The 22,643-nt window shown below is 37.9% G+C and overlaps 1 protein-coding gene across 1 annotated transcript in view; it reads right to left on the minus strand.

The window, feature by feature from the left end:
* Nucleotides 1-22,643, minus strand: part of CPQ (carboxypeptidase Q) — a 389,854-nt gene that overhangs the window by 209,801 nt on the left and 157,410 nt on the right. Inside the window, 1 exon segment of the mRNA XM_032468179.1 lies at nucleotides 1,798-2,005. Coding sequence (XP_032324070.1) covers nucleotides 1,798-2,005 — 208 coding nt within the window.

Below are 22,643 nucleotides of genomic sequence, written 5' to 3' on the forward strand. Positions count from 1 at the left end.
CCTAATGTCAGAACTTCCAGAGGCTTGCTTTCCCCCAACGAAATGCGGCCTCTGAAAGTGTTCAAGGTCTGCTGAGTCCTGCATGACACACCCAAACCGCAGGGGAGCAGTTTCAGAAGAAGTAAGAGTGAGAGAATTCTGGGCTTGGGGGAGCCGTCTTGTGGGTTTTTTAGGAAGAGGGTATGATTTATGTCTATCGTACCCCTGTTTTTGCCTTTTCACATTTTGAAATCCAATCAAGTATTTGTATTGCTGGCATTATTAAAAAGCCTGTGGTTAATTCAGGCAAGGCTTATGTCTGGATTATGTAACAGGGTTTTGAAATGTGTTAATGCTTCATCAGCCGCATAAACACTTTTCCAGAGCTGAAATTCACCACATGGTGTCCACAGATCTTGGGCCAAATCAGAAGGATTCTTTACATGCTAATTGCTTTACTTTCATTAAGGTGCTGTGCATGTTTGAGATGTAAGGGGCTGTGCCGGGTGCCAGCAACGAAGAGTATCAGCCATTGCCTGGGTTGTCAGCCCACCTTCAAGTCTCCCAGGATGCTCAGCCTGCAGGCAGAATAATAGTCATTTCAACATCCCCTCTTCATTTTTAGAGATAATTTCTGCCGCAGCTAATCTGCTCAGCATCATTTAGCACTGTTTTCTAGTATAACAAGGAGCAAGGTAGCAAGGATGTGTCGGGGGTAAGTTAGTTAACCTAAACTAACAAGACCAACATTTATGTCTCTGTCAGCATTATTAATAATTAAAAATAAAGTTGAATGACTTTAGGAAAGTTTGTCCAAGTTTAAGAGAGCTGAACTGCCTCACTAGCCAACGAGAAACAGGTCTTAGCTGGCGTTGAATCTCTGTCATGCATTTCCTTTCCCTCTTTCTTCGTTCTAACTTTCTGCTCATTTATGAATAGTACTACACGATTTCCTCTTAACTATGCTGCCTCCTATTTAACCCTCCCAAGCTCTCTTCCCTCTTGGTCTCTTTTCCTCTATCTTTTGCTCACCTCTGATCACTCACCCCAGCATTTACCTTTATCATAACCTTTACCTTAGAGGGAACAGGAGACGGGACCTGACAGCATGGAAAGACCATGTCGAGATCAGTGTTTTAAAAGATAACTGAGCTGCACTGCAAAAATGCAGAAGTGGAAAGAGAACAGAAGAAAGAAAAGTCAGGAGGGAAATAACAAGGGCCTGAATCAGGACAGAAATGACAGTAAAAACCAGGCAGGAACAGATTTTTTTTGATATACTGAAAGTAGACTGAACAGGATATGGTTCCTGACTGTAGGGCAATGATAAAGAGGAGAAAATGAAAAATAATTTGAAGTTTTCTAACTGCACTGATAGGTAAATAAGGTTCCTTTAACAGAGACAAGAACTGAGGTGAGGGATCAAGTATGCAGGAGTTGATGGACCCGAGTGCAGCCACACAGAGCTGCACTTAGGGGTGATGTCCAGGATGCCAGTGGACAACCAATGTTCTAAGTGGGCAGGAAAACATCGAGATTTAAAGAGAATCAAGATTAAGAAAATCTTCCAATCATTTTCTCCGTTTCTTCCTCTTTTCATTTTACTGAAATAAAACACGTATTGAGAAGCTACTGCATGCCGAGTCCTGGGGTAGACACTAGAAAAAATAGTAATAAAGTAAACAGAGTGTCTCCTCAGGGCATTTGCAAGCTCTGGTGGGAAATGACACCGTAACAATGAGGGGAGGGTTCCAGAGGAGGCTTGCACTCTGGTTTGACATCCTACTCCCAGACAGCCCATCCCTTGCCTTCACGCACCTGCTCTGGGTACTTGCTACCAATGACCTCGGCTACAGTGTTGAAGGAATCAGCATCTGGGTAGTTCTTTGCTCCCATCTTCAGCTGAATGACAATTCTGCTCCCACGAGAAGCCATTCTTGACATCATTTCTGCATCTTCCACTGTAATACACGCTGTTGGGATCTTTGGCACACCGTCCTGGTATTCCTGAATACCTGTGTGAGGACTTGAGAAAAGAAGCCACCAGGTTACCCTGGAAGTAGAAATGGGCCTAAAGTATTTTTTAAAAGTGCTCATATTTGACATTTGACTTTCACTGATCTTTGTTTGCATGTGAGGAATGGAAAGGGTGGGCAATATTGATTTCCTTGCTTTTGATGTGAATGTAATTTTTCTCTTTGATAAAAATAACTTAGAAACTGCAATTTTATAATAACGTCATTGCAAACATTACAGGAAGTTTATTTTGATAATTTGAATGATTCTTTAAAAAAATTGCAAATTCCCCCAAACTCAGTGCCTTCATGGCCAAGAGGTGAACACATATGTTCAAGGAGACAAAGGGAGCACTAAAGTCCACTGAGGCTGCAGACCAGAAGACCCACGTGTCAGGAAGAAAACTGGCCCAGATTCACCCCGCTCTCCGGACACTGACTGGCTCAAGGGCTCCTCTCTTCCCACCCAAACACAGAGGTCTGTATATGTAGCCCTGCATAGAGGCAGAACACTGTGCAGGAAAGCTATAGAACAATGTCTGGGGAAATGTTTGTGTTCCCATGAAGAAAAGTGCCAAATAAACCCAGGTCCCTGATTTTACTGCTCCAAGAAAAATAAAACTATTATAATTTTGGCATAAAATTTGGGGCATGAAATATCACCCCAACTGGTCAAGCTTTTCCTACTAATTTCCTGATGCCCCTTACATGACTAAGAAACACTTGTGATTGAAATTTATATTAATCTACTGTTGATTCAACCTCTCTACAAGCTAATTGAGTTTATCAAAATCATTTTCTAAAATTTCAAATTGTGCCCTTTTACCTTTAACTCCAAACCCTCCCCAACCATGGCTCCCTGCGGACCACAGCTTCTGAGTGCACACCATATCCCATCAGTTTGTTCCTGTCTTCTGTTGAAGCACAAGCTAACAGACTCCCTTTCCAAATGAATTTTCCTTTTGATATTTTCAAACTTGTTTCAGGTTGTCTTATATTTAGAGAAAAGCCTTTCTCTTCCTTTCAGCCACAACACATTCTTCTCCAGTAGAAGCGACTCCAGTCTTCACGCGTGTAAACACGATGATCCAGTCTTACCGCTGCTTTTTTGGTGTGACTATTGTTGTGACAGTGTATCCGGTGACTACTTACTTAGAGAAAGGACATGGCAAAACGATCAAGAACAGAGGTTCTGAAGCAAGACTGGGTTCATATCTGTGATCTGCTGCTAATTGGCCTTGGGCAAGTTACACATCTTTGCTTCAGCGTCTTCATCTATGATTGGAGGTGATAATTATCATACCTATTTCATAGCTGTTTTGCAAATTTAGTTAATTTATACAAATAAATCACTTTTCCTGGAACGTACTAAGCACCCATAATAATAAATGTTAAATATTTATTATGCTAACTTGCCTGTTGCAATAACCTGCAGAGAGAGAGACTGTGTAACCCCAAATTTTTAGGCCCATCTAAGTACATCCTTTATGGGACATATCTCAAGTGCTAACTGAAAATTTTATTCTTCATAAGAGAGAGACAAAGACTTAGAAATCTGAAATTTCTAAAACAGAAACCCTGAATCTGAATTCTTGTTCTGGAATATGCCTAATCCACTCTGACTTCTGGTTTAGGGGAGGCCAGAGAGTCACATAACCAAGGTCAAATCCTGGCTCTACCACTCTCTACCTGCCAGACACCAAGCAAATTAGATTACTTCTCTGTTTCTGAGTTTCCACATGTGAAAGGTGGAGAATAATTTGAGCACTGACCTCATAAGATTGCTATGAGTAATAAAAGAGATAGTACGTGTAAAGGATTTAAAAGTGCTTGGCACACAGGAATCACTTAGTAAACATCAGTTGTTATTATTATTTCTTCAGTGTTAATTTTCTCCACTGAACTGGTAGAGTGATTAATGACCAAAAGTATTTCGAGACATGTAGGAAGACAATCTAAATATTTATTATTCATATTACCTTACGTGATGTCTAGGATTCAACAAACTCTCCTTGTTCTCAGACTTTCTGACTCAAAAGGAGGTCAGTGTAACACTTCTTAATAGGTTCCTTTAAATAATGTTTCTAAACTAATTGGTACTAATAAGTTACAAGTAAGAGTTCTTAATGTGGAGACAGTGAACTGAGCATAAGCTCATGGTTGCACCGAGGAAAATGGCATCTTTCAGCTGTGATTCTGAATTCAAGACATAACAGGCTTCTATTTGTTTCTGCCACTAAGCATGTTCTCCAGTGATGGAGTATCCAGCATTGTTTAATAGAAGTAGGCAGAATGAAGACTCAACAGTTTAAGTAAAATGCCTGCACTTTCACTGTCAAGTCCTACATACAGGAGGTGATCAGCATAAACATCACCTTCCTGATCTGATTTACAGGCCCCGCCTGCAATTTAACAATAACAAAGGGTAAACTACAAAGGAAGTCATAAAAAATCAAAATAAGAACATTTAAAAATTAATACCAATCCTTCACAAAGTCTTCCAAAAAATACAAGAGGAGGGAAAACTTTCCAACTCATTCTGCAAGACCACTATTACTAATAACAAAGCCAGACACAGACGCCACAAGGAAAGAAAACTGCACACCAATCTCCCTCATGAATGTAAATGCAAAACAACAACAAAATACAAACAGATACAGCAACATATGAAAAGAACTTTACACAATGACCAAGTGGGATTTATTCCAAGAATGCAAGGTTGATTTAACATCAAAAAATCAGTGTAATGTATTATAATAATATAATAAAGGACAAAAACCACATGATCATCTCAACAGATGCTAAAGGAGCCTCTGGCAAAATCTAATACTCTTTTATAATAAACACTCAACAGACTGAGAATGGAATAAAACTTCCTCAACCTGACAAAAGGCATCCACGGAAAACCCGCAGCTAACGGCATACTCAGTGGTAGAAGACTGAACGTTTTCCCGAGATCAGAAACACAGGTTCTAGTCTACATTGTACTAGAGGTTCCAGCCAGGAAAATCAGACAAGAAAAAGAAATAAAAGAAATCTAGATTGGAAACAAAGAAGTAAAACTATCTCTGTTCCCAGATAACGTGGTCAAGTATATAGAAAATCCTGAGGAATTCACACACACACAAAACCAAACAAAAAAAAACTATTAGAACTAATTAACAAGTTCAGTAAGGTTTCAGCATACAATATCAATATACAAAAATCAACTGTACAGTAGTAATAAACAATGCAATATAGTAGCAATACAGTAGGAATGAACAGTTTGAAAATTAAGTAAACAACTACATTTCCATTAGCAACAAAAAGAATAAAATGCTACAAATAAATTGTGCTCTACACTGGAATTTGACACAACATTGTAAAATGATTATAACTCAATAAAAAATATTAAAAAAAAGAGTTCATGTGAAAAATAAAATAAATGAAGCAGAAAAGTTAAAAAACAAACAAATAATACTACAAATAAAGTTAACAAAAGAGGTGCAAGATTTGTACAATGAAAACTGTGAAATATTGTTGAAATAAAGTAAAGAAAACCTAAATATATTGAAAGATTCCCCAGGTTTATGCATTGGGAGACTTTACATTCTTAAGATGGTGATACTCCCCAAACTGATTTACAGATTCAGTGCAACCCCTATCAAAATCCCAGCTGCCTTTTTAAAAGACATTTATAAGCTGATTCTGAAATTCACATGGAAAAGCAAGAGACTCAAAATAATTAACACAAGTTGAAAATTGGCAGACTCACATTTCCATATTTAAAAATACACTACAAATCTGTAGTAATCAAAAGAATGGTACTTGTATGAGGACAGACATATAGATCAATAATATAGGACTGACAATCGAGAAATAAACTTTATAAGAAGGGTCAATTCATTTTCAACAATGGGGCAGGATAACCCAATGGGGATAAAAAGGCATTTCCACAAAGGGCACTGGGGCCGACCAGTCACCCACGTGAAAAAGAGTGAAGTTGCACCCCGACATCACACACAAATAATTCAGAATGAACCACAGACATAAATGTACAAAGTTAAGCTATAAAACTTCACAACCTTCAGTGAGGAAATTGTTTCTCACATACAATGCTGAAATCATAAACAGCAAATGAAAAAAGAGATAAATTGAACCACTAAACTTTAAACCCCTGTACTTCCAAAGGCACCATCAAACAGTGAAAAAACAATCCATAGAATGGGAGAAAATTTTTGCAAATCAGGTATCTAGTAAGACACTTGCAAATATGTAAAAAGCTCAACAATAAGAAGGCAACCCAATTTAAAAATTGGTGAAGAATTTGAGGATCCAGATGAGATATTCAAATGGATAACGAGCACATGAAAAGACGCTGAACATCATTAGCCACAAGGGAAATGCAAATCAAAACCACAATGAAACGCTGCTTCACATACAATGGCTATGATCCAAAAGACAGGTAAAAACAAGTACTGGTGAGAATGTGGAAAAATCTGAGCTCCCATGTGTTGCTGGTGTGAATGTAAAATGGTGCAGCCATTCTGGAAAACAATTTGACAGTTCCTCCAAAAGTTAAACATGTAGTTACCATATGACCCCCAATTCTACTCCTGGGTATATATTCAAGAGAAATGAAAATATACATTCACACAAAAACTGGCACACAGATGTTTATAGCATTATTCAGAATAGTTCAAAGCTGAAAACAACCCTAATGTCCATCAGCTGATGATGAGGGGATACTAAACAAATAGGGTACATGCACACAATAAAGAAATACTGTTCTGAAACATGCTACCACGTGAGTCAACCTTGAAAACATTATCCTAGGTGAAAGGAGCCAGTCACACAAGACCACATATTGTAAAACTTCATTTATAAGAAATGTCCAGAATAGACAAATCCATAGAGGTGGAAAATAAATTTTAGGCTGCCTTGGGCTGTTAGAAGGGAAAGGAAAATAGAGTGAATGGTAATAGTTACAGACTTCTTTTCAGAATGATGAAAATATTCTAAAATTAGATAGTGATGGTGTTTGCACAACTCTGTAATATACTAAAGACTGCCGAATTGTGTATGCTAAAAGGGTAAATATTATGGTTTGTGAATTTACCCCAGTGAAACTTCGAACATAAATCAAAATAAAAATCTTAAGAATTCAGATTTCTCTTTCAGGAGAAAATCCTGGTGTCTTTTTCATTCAAAAATCTTGCTTCCATAGATCTGGTTTATGAGACATATGAAAACAAAGCCTGCTGGTCTCAGTGCTTGCAAGAGTACACCCAAAATATAAAATGAACATGTAAAATGGAAGTCTTAAATCCGTTTTTCAGATTTTTCTAAATTTCTTGTGTATGTTGCATGAAGTGATACAATTTGAAGTCAGCTGAATATTTTCTTTTATCTACATAAAATAAGTGCCATGTTGAAACAAAGAAGTTTGACATTTCCCACCTGATTACCACACATCAGTCAAACTCCCTAATGCTAATCACTTTTGACTAGCTCTTTATAAAAGATACCGGCACTTTACGTTTCTGAGCACTTCAAAATTTGCAAAGCTCATATCAACTGAAAGTAAGTGTCAGCTTGTGATGTTACATATCCAACAAGAGAACAATTATGTATCCTTACTGAGGAATTTGTAGGTTTCCACAGGGGCATAGAATACATTGACTCAAGTGAAAATTATTCACAATACAATGAAGTCTTGGAATGTTTCCCAAAAAAAAGAGTCTAGAGGTGGGAATGGTCGTGAGGACTGGAAGCTTTTGAAGGTTTTGAGGGAGTCTTTTGTTTCTATGAGAGTTTCTTTTAAACTTCCTTATTAGTAAGGTTAAAAGAGCACCTATTCTGTTTATTAGGAAGGCTTGTTTGTTTTAAAAATCAGTTGGAAAATAACTGTCTTGGGAAAACTACGATTGACCTTTTTTTTAGATCTAGTACGTTAAGGGTAAATTCATCTCAGTCTTTTATACTATCATTAACAACAATAAGAGTAAATAAGAGTAAATTGGTTTCTGGCGTTTATACTGTACTTAATAATACAAAAGCAAAAAGATTAATTTATACCAAATTTCACAAAAAGGAAACTTAAAAAAAAACCTGATCAAGAGAGAGGAGGTAGGGCTAAATTTCATTCCTAATTTCTGTAATTAGGTTGAAATGGCAGAAGGGAGAAAGAGGAAAAAGTCAAATTCTTGAATTCTATTCCATGTTGAGGACAGACTCCACATGAACAAAACCCAATAAGCGTGTTTAATATCTTAGGTTCACCTGCAGATTTCATAAGGAGACTATTACAAACACAGCATCAGAGAGATGTAACTTCTTCCAAAATAGAGGAACCCAGCCAACTCCACAAGAGTGTGAGACAGAAGGAAGATCGTCAAAATGCTTAGAGCAATGAAACCGTGTGTTTATTAACATCCCCAGCATAGAGGACGGGCTTTTGGCTTATTCTTCTAAGATACAAAAATGTAAAGATTTAAAGGTAGAAGGAGGCAACTGCCTGTGATATAAACATAAAAGCAACTTCAAAATAGCTTAAAAAATTATACTTAATATTTTGTCATCTAGAAAGTATTGCATAATTACTAGTTTTGTTAGTGTTAAATATTTTGTAACCTAAAGTAAACATCAAAAAATATATTTGTTCTGTTTCTTCCTTTCTGATTTTGTTCTTCTGTGTAAGTTACAATTTTCTGCTAACATACACTTATTTCAGCATCTTAAATTTTTTTTTTATTTTCTCCTCCAATCTTAATAATTTTTAGATGTCCTTATGTATTAAGTAAAATGAAAACCTACCATGGAATAACAAAATGTTACAATAGATAATTTCTTCAATAAAGATGATAATGATAAATATACAGAGCAATATAAAAACCATTTGGTAAATGAAGATGGTAACTTTAACCAATGAAATCCTCTGTCCGTATTACTAACTAAATATTATTTTTAGTTTAAGCCTCAATGGGAAACATTTCTGATTAACTGGACTGGAAAATATTTAAAGATCATTTTACCCAGATCACCGTCTTCTCATTTAGAAATATCCTAAATTTCTATTATCAACTCTATGAAACTATGCCAATCTCTCATTACCCTCAAAGACCACCATCCTCCCACCAGAACAGAACAGAACATATAGCTCACAGAACATGCTGTGGACAATGTCTGCGCTCCTTCAAAATGTATACATTGGAATCCTAATCCACAAGGTGATGGTATTAGGAGGTGGGGCCTTTGGGAAGTGATCAGTTCATGTGCACAGAGCCCTCCTGAGCGGGACTGGCGTCCTCATAAAAGAGGCCCCAGAAAGATCCTTCACTCCTTCCACCATGTGAGGCTACAGTGAAAAGACAGCCATCTAGGAGGTAGGCCCTCACCAGACACCAAATCTGCTGGCACCATGATCTTGGACTCCCTAGCCTGCAAAGCTGTGAGAAGTAAATGTTGGTTGTTTATAGACCACCCACTCTATGGGATTTTTGTTATCAAAGCCTGAACAAACTATACTGCATATTTTATCAAAAGGGAAACAAGATAAAGACATTTGATTAAAACTCTAGGGGAAAAAAGAAATGGTTGATTTCTTTCTTGACATGAAGAAAATATTTTTAAAACAAAGCATCAGATAATCACACAAAGGTAAGTCGGACCAAGATGGCAGAGTAGGAGGATGTGGTGCTTACCTCCCCCTACAAACATATCAAAAATACATCTACATGTGAAACAACTCACAGAAAACTAACTGGAAACTGGCAGAACTCCTATACAACCAATGCTGCAAGAAAGATTCCCACGTAACTGGGTAGGATGGAAAAAATGCACAGGGTCAGAACCTCCACCCCTGGGAGGGACCTTTGAGGAAGAGAATGTCCACACCAGTGGATCCTCAGCCTGGGGAGTAAGCAGGCTGTCTCACAATCTGGGCATCCCAGTCCTAGGGTCCTACCTGGAGGAGACAAGCCCCCTTGGCTGCTGGGAGAACCATAGGGACAGACAGAAGGGCTACAGAAGCCTAGACTCTACTCGCAAAGGGTGAGCAGGTGCTGGCTTGTGAGAGCTTCATACTGGCAGATACTACCACGTCACGTTCCCCAATCCAAGTGGGACAAACACCCTGGCCCTGCCCCCTCCACACCACGTCTTGGCACTGGATCTGATGCAGACAGGCCCTAAGAGAAGACTTGATCTAGAGATGCAGAGGAGGGTGGTGGTCTAGAGCATGGTCCAGGTGTGGCAGCAGCAGCAATGTTGGTGCTAACTCAACCTGCACCACAGAAGCCGCCAGATCTTTGACAGCAGTGCAGCCTTTCAGCTCCGCCAGCCACAATGCCCCAACTCCCAGTCCCAGCTTTCCCAGTGAAAGCTCTGGCCCCACCCACTCTACACAACAGCCTCACACTAGATCTGAGATGACCATAAAAGGGGAAGGGGCACAACCTTGGGCTGCATCTGAGTGGAGCTTCAGATGCCTACACAGGCAATGCATCAGGTCTCTGTGAGTGCACAAGCCCCATGTGCTTCAGTACACCCCTCCTTTGGGGCAAAACACACACTCAAAGGGAACAGAGCTTGCTCAAGCCCAACTCTCAGGCTTCTGCTCCAGCAGTTGGGGAGCAGACCCCGCTCCTGACAAGACAGCAACAGCCAAGGAACAGAGAGGAAGTCCCTCCCCACATGCTGTGCAGGCTTTAGATCCTCCAACACCAACCATACCCCCTATCAAGGAGATAGCAGCCAGCACACCTGTTCACATCAAAACCAGCCATCACACCAAAGACACTGGACAAACACAGTCTACACGGGGACACTCCTACATAAAACACCACTTCAAGACCACAATAGATAACTTTTTCTCCTAAATTCACAGAGACAGAGAAAGTTAAGTAAAATGAAAAGGCAAAGGAACTACTCCAAATTAAAAGAGCAAGAGAAAACACCTGAAAGCCTAAACAATGAAACAGAGATCATCGGTCTACCAGGCACTGAATTCAAAATGGAAGTAATAAAAATGCTTACTGAATTAAGAAAGATTATCACAGATTATTGTAACAAGGAACTAGAAACTATAAAGATGACCCAACCAAAAATAGATAATTCAATTTCTGAGATAAAAAGCACTCTAGAAGCAATGAATAGTCAACTAAATGACACAGAAGAACAAATAAGTGATCTGGAAGACAGAATAATTGAAATCATCCAATCAGAACAGCAGGCAGAAAAACAAATTGAAAAAAAAAAAAAAGAAAAGAAAGCAACATACAAGATCCATGAGATAATATAAAATGTGCCAACTGCACATAATAGGGGTTCCAGAAGGAGAAGAGAGAGAGAAGGGGATCAAAAGTGTATTTGAAGAAATTATGGCTGAAAACCTCCCCAAACCTAAAAAAGGAAACAGAAATAAAGGTACAGGAAGCACAGAGGGCCCAAATAAGATGAACCCAACAGACCCACACCAAGACATATCATAAACAAAACAGCAGAAGTTAAAGATAAAGAGACAATTTTAAAAGCAGCAAGAGAAAAACTAAGTGTCATTTATAAGGGAACCCTCATAAGGCAATCAGCTTATTTCTCTGCAGAAACTTTGCAAGCAAGAAAGGAGTGGCATGATATATTCAAAGTCCTGAAAGGAAAAAATCTTCAACCCAGGATATTCTACACAGCAAGATCATCATTTAGAAGAGGAGAAATAAAAAAAAATTTCTCAGACAAGCAAAAACTAAAAAAATTCAACAATACTGAATCTATCTTAAAAGAAATGTTGAGGGGTCTTCTCTAAATGGAAAAGAAGCAAGAATATATAGGAAAGGGAAAATCCTAATAGGAAATGCAAATATATACTAAGGACTGAAGATCACTTAAATAAACCAGTACCCAGATTGTAAAAGCAACTATAACTACAATGAGCAGTAAAAGAGATAAGCATAATGATGTAAAACAGGACATCAAAAACACAAAATGTAGTGTAGAGGAGAGGAATAAAAACTGTAGATCATTTAGAACGTGTCTGAACTTAAATGATGATGAGTTTAAAGCAAGTATAGTTAGGAGTCAACATACATGAACCACATGGTAACCACAAATCAAAAACCTACAGTAGATGTACAAAAACAAAAAGGAAAGGAACTCCAGCACACTACAAAACAAAATCATCAAACCACAACAGGAAAAGCAAAAAGAAAAAGAAATGAACAAAGAAGGACTACAAAAACAACTGGAAAACAAGGAATAAAATGGAATTAAGTGGGTACCTATAAATAACCACTTTAAACGTAGTGGTCTAAATGCTCCAATAAAAAGACATGGAGTGGCTGATTGGATTAAAAAACAAGAACCATCAATATGTTGCCTCAAAAGGGATTCACTTCAGGGCAAAAGACACACACAAACTGAAAGCGAGAGGATGGAAAGACCTTTCATGCAAATGGAAATGACAAGAAAGCAAGGGTAGCAATATTTGTAACAGACAAAATTAGACTTTAAAACAAAAGCCATATTGAGTTGATTTTTGTATATGGTGTAAGGGAGTGTTCTAGCTTCACTGATTTTCATGCTGCTGTCCAGTTTTCCCAACACCATTTGCTGAAGAGACTGTCTTTATTCCATTGTATATTCTTGCCTCCTTTGTCGAAGATTAGTTGACCAAAAGTTTGTGGGTTCATTTCTGGGCTCTCTATTCTGTTCCATTGGTCTACATGTCTGTTTTTGTACCAATACCATGCTGTCTTGATGACTGTAGCTCTATAGTATTGTCTGAAGTCTGGGAGAGTTATTCCTCCAGCCTTTTTCTTTCTCTTCAGTAATGCTTTGGCAATTCTAGGTCTTTGATGGTTCCATATAAATTTTATTATGATTTGTTCTAGTTCTGTGAAATATGTCCTGGATAATTGGATAGGGATTGCATTAAGTCTGTAGATTGCCTTGGGCAGTGTGACCATTTTTTAAAGTCTTCTTTAATTTCCTTCATCAATGGTTTATAGTTTTCTGTGTATAATTCTTTCACCTCCTTGGTTAGATTTGTTCCTAGGTATTTTATTACTTTGGGTGCTATTTTAAAGGGGATTGTTTCTTTACTTTGTTTTTCTGTTGATTCATCGTTAATGTAAAGAAATGCAACTGATTTTTGAACGTTAATCTTGTAACCTGCTACCTTGCTGAATTCTTCAATCAGCTCTAGTAGCTTTTGTGTGGACCTTTTAGGGTTTTCTATATATAGTAACATGTCATTGGCATATAGTGACACTTTTACTTCTTATTTTCCAATTTGGATCCCTTTTATTTCTCTCTCTTGCCTGATTGCTGTGGCTAGGACTTCCAGGACTATGTTGAATAGGAGTGGTGATAGTGGGCATCCTTGTCTTGTCCCAGATTTTAGTGGGAAGCTTTTGAGTTTTTCACCGTTGAGTACTATGCTGGCTGTAGGTTTGTCATATATAGCTTTTATTATGTTGAGATATGTTCCCTCTATACCCACTTTGGCGAGAGTTTTTATCATAAACGGGTGTTGAATTTTATCAAATGCTTTTTCTGCATCAATTGAGATGATCATGTGGTTTTTGTCCTTTCTCTTGTTGATGTGATGTATTACATTGATTCATTTGCGTATGTTGAACCAGCCTTGTGTCCCTGGGATGAACCCCACTTGGTCATGATGTATAATCCTTTTTCTGTGTTGTTGGATTCTATTTGCTAAAATTTTGGTGAGGATTTTGGCATCTATGTTCATCAGTGACATTGGCCTGTAATTCTCTTTTTTTGTAGTGTCTTTGCCTGGTTTTGGTATCAGGGTGATGGTGGCTTCATAGAATGAGTTTGGGAGTAGTCCCTCCTTTTCAATCGTCTGGAAGAGTTTGAGAAGGACTGGTATAAGTTCTTCTTTGTATGTTTGGTAGAAATCCCCAGTGAAGCCGTCCAGTCCTGGACTTTTATTTGTAGGGAGGTTTTTAATTGCTATTTCTATTTCCTTTCTAGTGAATGGATCAAAGACTTAAACATAAGACAAGATACAATAAACCTCCCAGAAGAAAACATAGGCAAAACATTATCTGACATACATTTCAAAAATTTTCTCCTAGAAGAAATAAAAGCAAGAATAAAAAAATGGGACCTAATGAAACTTATAAGCTTCTGCACAGCAAAGGAAACCAGAAGTAAAACAAGAAGACAACCTACAGAATGGGAGAAAAATTTTTGCAAATGAAACCGACAAAGGCTTGAATCTCCAGAATATATAAGCAGCTCATACGACTCAATAAGAAAAAAACAAACAACCCAATCCAAAAATGGGCAGAAGACCTAAACAAGCAGTTCTCCAAGGAAGACATACAAATGATCAAAAGGCACATGAAAAAATGCTCAATATCACTAATTATCAGAGAAATGCAAATCAAAACTACAATGAGGTATCACCTCACACCAGTCAGAATGGCCGTCATTCAAAAATCCACAAATGACAAATGCTAGAGAGGCTGTAAAGAAAGAGGAACGCTCCTACACTGCTGGTGGGAAAGCAGTTTGTGCAGCCACTATGGAAAACAGTGTGGAGATTCCTCAAAAGACTAGGAATAGACTTACCGTATGACCCAGTAATCCCACTCCTGGGCATATCTCCAGAAGGAACCCTACTTCAGGATGACACCTCCACCCCAATGTTCATAGCAGCACTATTTACAATAGCCAAAACATGGAAACAGCCTAAATGTCCATCAACAGGTGACTGGATAAAGAAGATGTGGTATATTTATACAATGGAATACTACTCAGCCATAAAAACCAACAACATAATGCCATTTGCAGCAACATGGATGCTCCTGGAGAATGTCATTCTAAGTGGAGTAAGCCAGAAAGAGAAAGAAAAATTCCATATGAGATCGCTCATATGTGGAATCTAAAAAACAAAAACTAAAACAAACAAACAAACAAAAACAAAGCATAAATACAGGACAGAAATAAACTCATAGACAGAGAATACAGACTTGTGGTTGCCAGGGGGGTGGAGGGTGGGAAGGGATAGACTGGGATTTCAAAATTGTAGAATAGATAAACAAGATTACACTGTATAGCACAGGGAAATATACACAAAATGTTATGATAACTCACAGAGAAAAAAATGTGACAATGAGTGTGTATATGTCCATGAATGACTGAAAAATTGTGCTGAACACTGGAATTTGACACAACATTGTAAAATGATTGTAAATCAATAAAAAATGTTAAAAAAAAAAAGCCATAAAGGAAGTCAAAGAAGGTCATTATATAATGATAAAGGGATCAACACAAGAAGAGGATATTACACTTGTTAACATATATACACCCAATACAGGAGCATCTAAATATATAAAGCAAATACTAACAGACATAAAGGGAGAAATTGACAATAATACAATAATAGTAGGAGACTTTAACACCCTACTGACAGATTGTCGAGACAGAAAAATCAATAAAGCATGAGAGGTTATAAATGACAAAGTAGATTCACTGGACTTAATTGATACCTACAGGACACTACACTAACCCCAAAAAACAGAATGCACATTGTCTTGAAGTGTGCAAAGAATGTTCTCCAGGATAGACCACATACTGGGTCACAAAACAAGCCTCAACAAATGTAAAACAATAGAAACTATATCAAGCATCTTTTCCAACCACAAAAATATGAAAGCAAAAATCAACTACAGAAAGAAAAACAGGAAAAGAACAAACATTGGAAACTAAAAAATATGCTACTAAAAAAACAATGTGTCAACAATGTCAATACTACTGAAATCAATCAGCAGATTCAATGCAATCCCTATCAAAATTCCAATGATTTTTTTCCAGAAATAGAAAAACTCATCCTAAAATTTATACAGCATGTCAATGAGCCTGAATAGCCAAAACAGTCTTGAAAAAAAAAGATCAAAGCTGAAGGATTCATGCTTTCTGATTTCAAAACTTACTGCAAAGCTACCACAATCAAAACAGTGTTATGCTTACATAAAGATAACATACAGACCAATGAAATGGAGAGCCCAGAAATAAACTCTTGCATATATGGGGTTTTAGACATGTGTAAAGACCATTCATTGGGGAAAGGGGAGACTTTTCAATAAATGATGCTGGGAAAATTGGATATCCACATGCAAAGGAATAAAGTTAGACCCTTATCTAACATCATATGCAAAAATTAACTCAACATGGATCAAAGATTTAAGCTATAAAACTCTCAACAGAAAACATAGGGTAAAAGCTTCTTGACATTGGATTTGGCAATGATTTCTTGGATCTGACACCAAAGGTATAAACAACAACAACCAAAAAAAGACAAATTAGACTTCAGGAATATTAGAAAATTTTATGCATCAAAAGACAATATCAACAGGTAAAAAGACAATACACAGAGTGGGAGAAATGTTTACAAATCATATCTTTGATAAGAGATTAATATCCAGAATAAATAGAGAACTCTGAAAACTCAAGTACAAAAAAACCAAACAACCCAATTCAAAAATGGGCAAAGGGCTTCAACAAATATTTCAATAATGAAGATATTCAAATGGCCAATAAGCACATAAAAAAGATGCTCAACATCACTAATTATTATGGAAATGCACATCAAAACTACAGTGAAATACCACCTCCCACCCATTAGGATGTCTATCATCAAAAAGCAGAAAATAGTAAGCATTGGTCAGGATGTGGAGAAATTGGAACACTTGTGTGCTGTTGGTGGGAATGTAAAATGGTACAGTCTCTTTGAAAAATAGTACGATTGTTCTCCCAAAAAATTAAGAATAGAATTACCATATTATCTGGCAATTCCACTTTGGGGCATATTCCCAAATAATTAGAAGCAGGGCCTCAAAGAGATACTTGTACACCTGTGTTCATAGCACTGTTAGCCACAATAGCTAAAATGTGTTAGCAACTTAAGGGATAAACAAAGATAGACAAAATGTGGTGTATATATACAACAGAATATTACTCAGCTTTAAAAAGGAATGAAATTCTGACATATGCTACAACATGAATATTGAGGGCATTATACTAAGTGAAGTAAGGCAGTCAAAAAAGACAAATACAGTATAATTCCACTTATATGAGGTACTGAGAGTAGTCAAAATCACAGAGGCAGAAAGTAGAATGGTGGTTTCCAGGGGCTGGGAGAAGGGGACAGTAGTGAGTAATTGTTTAATGGGTACAGAGTTTCAGTTTAATAAGATGAAAAGAATTATGGAGATGGGTGATTCTGATGACTGTACAAGATTATGAGTGTATTTAATACCACTGAATTGTACACTTAAAATGGTTAAGAAGGTAAATTTTAGGTTACTTGTATTTTTAAAAGCATTACATACATAAATTAAAATGAAATCCAATATTGTGTAAACTGTGGGGGAAAGTATATCCCATCCTGTGGGTACTGTAAATTAGTTCGATGTTTCTAGAGTGTGATCTCCCAGCATGTAGCAAGAACTATAAAAATTCTTACTCTGTTCAGTTATTCTGCTTTGGAGAACAAATTTCTTGGCAATATTATACAAAAAACAAAAACAAAAAACCCAACCCAATTTATACTAAGATGTTCCCTGCATCTCTGTGTATAAATGTGAAAATTTAGAAACAGTTCAGCAGAGGAACTTCAGGAGAAGGCAGCAGGAAAATGAAAGACTTGTATAATAAAGAAATGGCCAAAAGCAATACACGGAAACATGTAGATAAAATAATGCCAAGTTAAATAAAAGTATGTGCATGATAAAGATAGAATATGAATTTGGAGTGATGTAAATTGAGGTAACAGTCACTTGATTCTTTGAGAAACGAGTCATCCTGTTAGACTGAAAACATATCAACTGCAGCATCATCAATAAACGGAATTAAATTCTTAGAAGTCTGTGCCACAGTCTGCGAAGTAACCTGGAAGCAAAGCCTGAAGCTTTCACAGCAGCAATTTGAATCCTTGAAATTCTAGGTCACCGGCATTTGAGTACCTGTGGCAGATTAATAGAAAAATATCTGTCGAAATTTTCTTTTCTTCCATCAATTACATGAAATGCTTGCAGCTGAATCTTGCTGCAGTGCTGGTCCATCGATGTGCCATCTAGGCTCAGGATTACAAAGCTAATGTTTTCTTGATGTCAATCGCATTTTGTGTTCAAGGACTCTTCCTGTACATCTGGCAGTGTTTTAACTGCTTATTGGCTTTTGTGTACATCTTCTCAGCCTCTGAGTCAACAGGTATGTATTTTCAGTCTTTGAATCTTTAGAAAAGTCACATATAAGATCTCTGTCCCACAATGATATAGAGGGCTGCAGAATTAATTCTGAAAAGACCGCTGGCACACATAGGAAATCAGCGCTCAGTCATTTCAAAGGAGGAAAATAATGTCTGCAAACAGCATCTGTGCATCATTATCAGTAAATTTGCTTAAATAATACATTTTGATAAAATAAAAATGGATGTCCTACCCTTTGATTTAAAATTTTCCTCCCTTCGGCCTTTTTTAAAGCTTTGCTTTGGTATCAGCCTCCCCCCGCCCCCCTTATTTTAGGCACCATGAACAGACATTTACTCAAATAAGCACTGGAGCTTTGAACCCTACAGACTTAAGGAGAGGTGATATTCTTGTTCCATGGACCCCTAAAACATAAACTTTTCTCTCAAAGTCACAAATGCCACAAAGAGAAGTTAAACTCTCTAGCAGAGCAGTCCATGGAACATTCCAAAGAAATAAATGGTAACAATAGCTGGCAGTTTCTGAGTATTTGTTAAGGGGGTGCAGTATTCTGAGTGTTTCACATGCATTATTCCATTTACCAGTCACTACACCCTGTGAAGTAAGGACTCTTACTGTCCCTACTTCACAGACGAGGATATTGACACCCTGAGATACTGAGCCCATGGTCTCACAGCTGGAAGCTGCCAAGCTGAGAACCCTGGCGGTCTGTCTCAAGTCCACCCTCTCAAACTGTACGGAGTCTTATATTACCACACACCACGCTGGTAACGACGATGATAATTTTGATGATGATGATTACTGCTCAACAGCAATAATCACTACCTATTGAATATTAAGACATACACAGGACTGAGCAATTTTATACATCACCTTATTTAATCTGCATCTCAGTTCTGAAGTATGTGCTCATATATCCATTTCTGAAGCGAACTGACAAACACAGAGTTCATGAAAAGCTCAAGTGCTCTGGGTGAGAAATAGTGAACTCTGAGACCAAGTTTGTATTCTGCCAGATTTGAGGGAACCTATCCAAGCCATACAGCACCTTTTCATCTTTTATATTCCTTCTGATGGGCAGACTGAAAGAGATCATACGTTGTGATGGAAAGCCCTGGCACTGGGCCTGACTGATAACATGTGGCTTATAAATGGTACTTATCGCCTGACCATATACTGCATATGCTTCTATATTAAAGTATCACAGGTCGTTGCATTTATTTACATATTTTATACCCATTATATATTTTCTCTCTTCTAGACAATCAGCTCCATGAGAACGAAGACATGATCTTTTTTGCTTTGGGAGTACCCAGTGTTACAGCACAATCTTTGGTCCAAAATACTTGCTCAGAAAACAATTATTGCATTTTACTAACCTGTGGCCTCTGACACCAACTTTCTCTCATCATAGTATCACTTCCTTGAACTTTATTTTCAGTTTTCCCCGGGCAACATTACTATTTATTGATCATGAACCTGTGTTAGAATCACATAGAGGACTTGTTAAAACATAAATTGCTGGGCCCAACATCCAGAATTTCTGATTCAGTGGATGCAGAGCGGGACCAGGGCATATGCATTTCTGACAAATTCCCAGGTGATGGGGATACTGTTGGTCCTGAGTGTTGGAGAGTTCAAACCTTCAATGGAAGAAAGGGTTCATTCAATGATAGGACCTCGTCAATGGAAAAAGTGTCTTTTCAACAGAATATTCATTTCCAGAGAGTCTATCACAAGTATACACAAGTACATATACCAGACAGTAACAGATGTGCTGTGAAAGAATCAGTCTTTCTTCTCATCGAACTGACATTTGTTTGGAGAAATATTAGTTTCATGCAAATTGTGACTAGAGTTATGGACTTAATGGATACAGTAACAAATCTACTCCAATTCACATAACAAAAGACTCTTATTCCTCCAGAGCTGTCACTGTGGGAGGCTAGCTGCACAGTCATTGCAGTAATTGCCCATTGCTCTAAACATTTTTGGACCTCTTTCCTCTAAAATTGCCTTGAGAGCACTTGGCAGCCGTCCAAATGGTCTAAATGGAGGGAAATTTTGGTGTTTTCGGTATTTTAACTTTCTGATTGGGGGTATTTAAAATTTTGATTTTTTTTGAAATAGCCAAAATATTATGGAATAATATTATGAACAAAATGAATAAATGTCACAAAATAATGAAACTACTGCTTTATGTGTGGCTAATTAATTGGCTCTAAAAATAGTTTCAAAAGAGAAGTATCAGAAATATTTCGCATCAATGGCACCTATATTAGAATATGTGTTCAGACTTAGAGGGTATTTACACAATAATGCTGGATTAGATGTATATACCCTAGTGTATTTGTTTTAAATGATTTATTCCAATAGTATTTATTTTTTAAAATGACAACTCAAAAGCTTAGTAATAATAAAATTGTGGTATATATTATGGTGTTCAATTTCAGTGTAGGTTCTCCTTCAGTTCTGAAGGACAACCTTGCTGGGTAGAATAGTCCTGGTTGACAGGTTTCTCTTATCAAATTTTGAATATATTATGCTATTCCTTTCCAGTCTGAAAAGTTTCTGCTGAAAAATTTGCCTTTAGTCTTATGGGGGCTTCCCTTGTACCTAACAAGCTGTTTTTCTCCTGCTCCCTTTAAGATTTTTTGTCTTTAACTTTTGACACTGTGATTATAATGTGTCCCAGCGTGGGTCTCTTTACGTCTTCCTCTACCGAGCAGCTCTCTGGGATTGCGAGATCTGGATGTCTGCTTCTTTCCCCAGGTTAGGGAAGTTTCCAGCCATTATTTGTTTAAATAAGCTTTCTGCCCTCTTCTCTCTTTCCTCTCTTTCTGGAACCACTATAATGCACAGTATTGGCCCTCTGGATAATGCCCCATAAGTCCTTTAAGCTATCATCACTCTTTTTCATTTGTTGCTCTGAGTGGATAAATTCCACTGAGCTGTCTTCAGGTTCACTGATCCTTTTTTCTGCTTGACCTTGTCTGCTACTGAACCCCTCTTAGAAATGTTTAGTGCCGTTATTGCATTCTTCAGCTCTGTGATTTCTGTTTGTTATTTTGTTATATTTTCTATCTCTTTGTTGAAAATCTCACCTTACTCATGCATTGTTCTCCAGACCCCAGTGAGTATCTTCACAACCATTGCTTTCAGCTCCTTATTAGGTGTATCACTTACCTCCATTTCACTGAGGTCTGTTTCTGGTGTTAACTTGTTCTTTTACTTGGAACAACGATGTTTATTTTGTTCCTCTGTTTCTTCATTTTCCCTGGCTCTCATTGTAGGTGTCTGCACATCATATAAAACAACCACCTTTCCGAATCTTGAGGGAGTGGTCTCATGTAGGAGATGAACCTTATCATTTAGACCAGCCTGAGCTCTTGATTGTTACTCAAATCTTTGTTAAAAAAAAAAAAAGTCCAAATTGCCACCTTTGTTCATAGTGGCTCCCAGAAGTTAAGTATGTGCCAAGACTTTACAGTGTCCCAAAGGGAGGATCTCAGTCATCACCTGGATGCAGGCTGATTAAGATTCAGACCCTCACGCAGTAGCTGTTAAAGTACGCAAACAGGCTTTTTTTCCCAGGGTAAAACTGGTAGATGAGTGTTTCTGTCTGCTCTCTCTGCATTGGGTCCTGGTGGATCACTGGTTAAGAACTGTTTGTTTGTTTGCTACAATTCTTTGGGACTGGCGAAAACAAGCCCCACTGGACACCAGAACAAGGCAACCAAAGGATGTGTTCTTCGGGCAACAGCTGCTGCCAAGGTGCCAGACGTGCACAAGCTCCTTCCAGGGAGACACTGGCAACCTGGAGCAGGCCAGATGGAGAACATGGAGGTGGCATCCACTCACCTCACCAGTTTCTGGGGAGGACTGCAGTTAGCCTCTAGATGCGTGCTAAGTTAGAAGCCTGACCCTCAGGCAAGAGCATTAAAAATATGCAAATAGGACTCTTTCAGGGAAATACTGGGCAACAGGAATTTCTGTCTGCTGTTTCTGCACTAAGCTTAAGCTGGATAGCCAAAGTGAGTCCTCACAAGCCTGTTAAGAAGAGTTTTGGGGTCTTGTGGATGCAAGCCACATTGGCTTTCAGTTCTAGGTGTTCTGGAGGCCTGCACCTCAAGTGGACATCTTAAAAACTGGAGGCACTACATGTTGGGTCCAAACACTTTGCTCCTCAGGAAGAAGCCTGTAGTTGTGAAGTCCCTCCAGACTGCATATCACTGTGCCATGGTTGGGTTTTGTAGCGAGAGTTTAACTCAGTCTTTCCGAGCTCTTTCAATGTGGATATTTTCTTGTTTGTCTGATATGTAGGTGTCACTGAGCTAGTTTTGGGATTTGGGGATTTCTTTCAGAGGTAATTGCTCCATGTGTAGTTGTTGATTTGGTGTGTATGTGGGAGGAGATGAGTTTAGAAGCCTTT

Source organism: Camelus ferus, chromosome 25 (assembly GCF_009834535.1).
Source record: "Camelus ferus isolate YT-003-E chromosome 25, BCGSAC_Cfer_1.0, whole genome shotgun sequence".
Taxonomy (NCBI): Eukaryota; Metazoa; Chordata; class Mammalia; order Artiodactyla; family Camelidae; genus Camelus; species Camelus ferus.